The sequence below is a fragment of the Engraulis encrasicolus genome, chromosome 22 (assembly GCF_034702125.1).
Source record: "Engraulis encrasicolus isolate BLACKSEA-1 chromosome 22, IST_EnEncr_1.0, whole genome shotgun sequence".
NCBI lineage: Eukaryota > Metazoa > Chordata > Actinopteri > Clupeiformes > Engraulidae > Engraulis > Engraulis encrasicolus.
The window spans coordinates 8,027,746-8,030,245 of NC_085878.1; the positions used below are offsets into that span (position 1 = coordinate 8,027,746).

General features: G+C 41.8%; 1 protein-coding gene across 1 annotated transcript in view; it reads left to right on the forward strand.

Moving 5' to 3' along the window:
• LOC134438239 (low choriolytic enzyme-like) overlaps nt 1-2,084 on the forward strand; it is an 8,505-nt gene extending 6,421 nt beyond the window's left edge. The window contains exons 7-9 of the mRNA XM_063187748.1: nt 67-148; nt 1,283-1,407; nt 1,780-2,084. Of these exons, the coding sequence (XP_063043818.1) occupies nt 67-148; nt 1,283-1,407; nt 1,780-1,784 (212 nt within the window). The 3' untranslated portion in view covers nt 1,785-2,084. The remainder of the gene's footprint in view (nt 1-66; nt 149-1,282; nt 1,408-1,779) is intronic.
• The last annotated feature ends 416 nt before the right edge of the window (nt 2,085-2,500 follow it).

Genomic DNA, 2,500 nt, shown 5'->3' on the forward strand with positions numbered 1-2,500 from the left:
CACCATTACTAATGGACTTGCTACTGTATATAACTAATAGACCTATTCAATGTGTTTTGTTGTCAGGGTTTGCATATGCCTTCCACAGGATCAATACCAACAACCTGGGAACCCCCTATGACTACAGCTCCATCATGCACTATGGAAGGTCAGTACAGAACAGTAAACACAACACACACACACACACACTACAGCTCCATCATGCACTATGGGAGGTTAGTACACAATAGTAAACACAACACACGCACACACACACACACACACACTACAGCTCCATCATGCACTATGGGAGGTGAATACTGGATAGTAAACACAACACACACACACACACACTACAGCTCCATCATGCACTTTGGAAGGTTAGTACTGGATAGTAAACACAACACACACACACACACACACACACACACACACACTACAGCTCCAGCACTATGGAAGGTTAGTAGTGGATAGTAAACACAACACACACACACACACACACACACACACACACACACACACACACACACACACACACACACACACACACACACACACACACACACACACACACACACACACACACACACACACACTACAGCTCCAGCACTATGGAAGGTCAGTACAGAATAGTAAACACAACACATGCGCACACACACATACGCACTACAGCTCCATCATGCACTATGGGAGGTTAGTACACAATAGTAAACACAACACACGCGCACACACACACACACACACACACTACAGCTCCATCATGCACTATGGGAGGTTAGTACACAATAGTAAACACAACACACACACACACACTACAGCTCCATCATGCACTATGGGAGGTCAGTACTGAACAGTAGACAGAGAAGAGGATTTCTAGCATGCAGAGTCCTCATTACGGTGTATACAATTTGGTTTCTCAACTGAATGCTCTGTTCCATACCCCAACGCTAATGTGTTATGCTCTGTAGTGCTGTGCCCCAACACTAATGTTTTATGCTCTGTAGTGATGTACCCCAACACTAATGTGTTATGCTCCGTTCCGTAACCAACTCTAATGTTTTATACACCAACGGTAATGTGTTATGCTCTATGGTGGCGTACCCCAACACTAATGTGTTATGCTCTGTTCTGTACCCCAACGCTAATGTGTTATGCTCTGTAGTGCCGTACCCCAACACTAATGTGTAATGCTTTGTAGTGCTCTACCTCAACACTAATGTGTTATGCTCTGTTCTGTACCCCAACACTAATGTGTTATGCTGTTCCATACCCCAACACTAATGTATTATGCTCTGTACCACAGGTACGCCTTCTCATCTAACCGGCAGCCCACTATAGTGCCGTACCCCAACCCAAACGTGGCCATCGGACGCTCCACACAGATGAGCGCCAACGATATCCTGAGAGTCAAACGCCTCTATGGCTGCAGTACGTATACGTAGCTCACTCTGTGTGTGTGTGTGTGTGTGTATGAGAGAGAGAGAGAGAGAGAGAGAGAGAGAGAGAGAGAGAGAGAGAGAGAGGGAGGGAGGGAAAGAGAAAGACAAAGATGAGAGAAAAAGAGAAAGACAATTCTGAAAACATGAAAACAGTATTAAAAAGTTATCTAAATAAGGAACATAAATACTGTTGTACTCTGGGGTCCTATTTAACTTCAGCTGATTTAAATAAGCTGCTATTGATAAGACATAGTCATGCCATAGTCTTAAGATGATAAATCTGGTATGCCGTGTTGTTTTTATGCATTTTTACTGTCAGATGATGAGAATCTATTGTTTGTTTGTTTTGTTTGTTTTCCAGAATGAAAGGGTGTTCACGGACAAAGGAGAACATCTCTCAACTCAACATCGCTTAGTCAAACTCAGTGTATAACTGTGCTTATAAATTACACTTCGGGGTGCTTTTCTTGAAAGCATAGTTGATAGCCAGTTAGCAACTTGGTTTAGTTGCCACTGGGAAATTACATTGCAAGCAACAAAGTTTTTGTAATGTACCCCTGAAATGTACCCCTTTTTGACACCACATTGTTTTTCCAGCTTGAACCAATAAACAATGCATATTTGAATTAAACTTTTCCACTGGAATTGGCGAGAATATAAAATCATTTACATGACCCTGGATTTTAAGTCTTTTTGTTGATGCCAATAAAGTTCATCTGAGTATCAAACGTACAGAGAGGACAGGGGATAGCCAACTGTTTTCACTTTCTTTCTTTCTTTCTTTCTTTCTTTCTTTCTTTCTTTCTTTCTTTCTTTCTTTCTTTCTTTCTGATTGTCTACCTGCTCATATATCACTCACTGCATTACAGGTCTTGCAATATTGCAAGATTGAATAAAAAATTAAAACCCTTTACGTAAAAGCCCATGTTATAACTTTACTGCCACCAAAATGGACCAAGTCTTAACCACTTACTTAAGGTTCTTGGTAATGCCACAGTAATGTTGTTATGAGGCAGTTGAGTCTTTTCAGTAATGAATGAAAAGCTGGGGTCAGCAGACTCCGCGGCCTCCACCAGTTGACC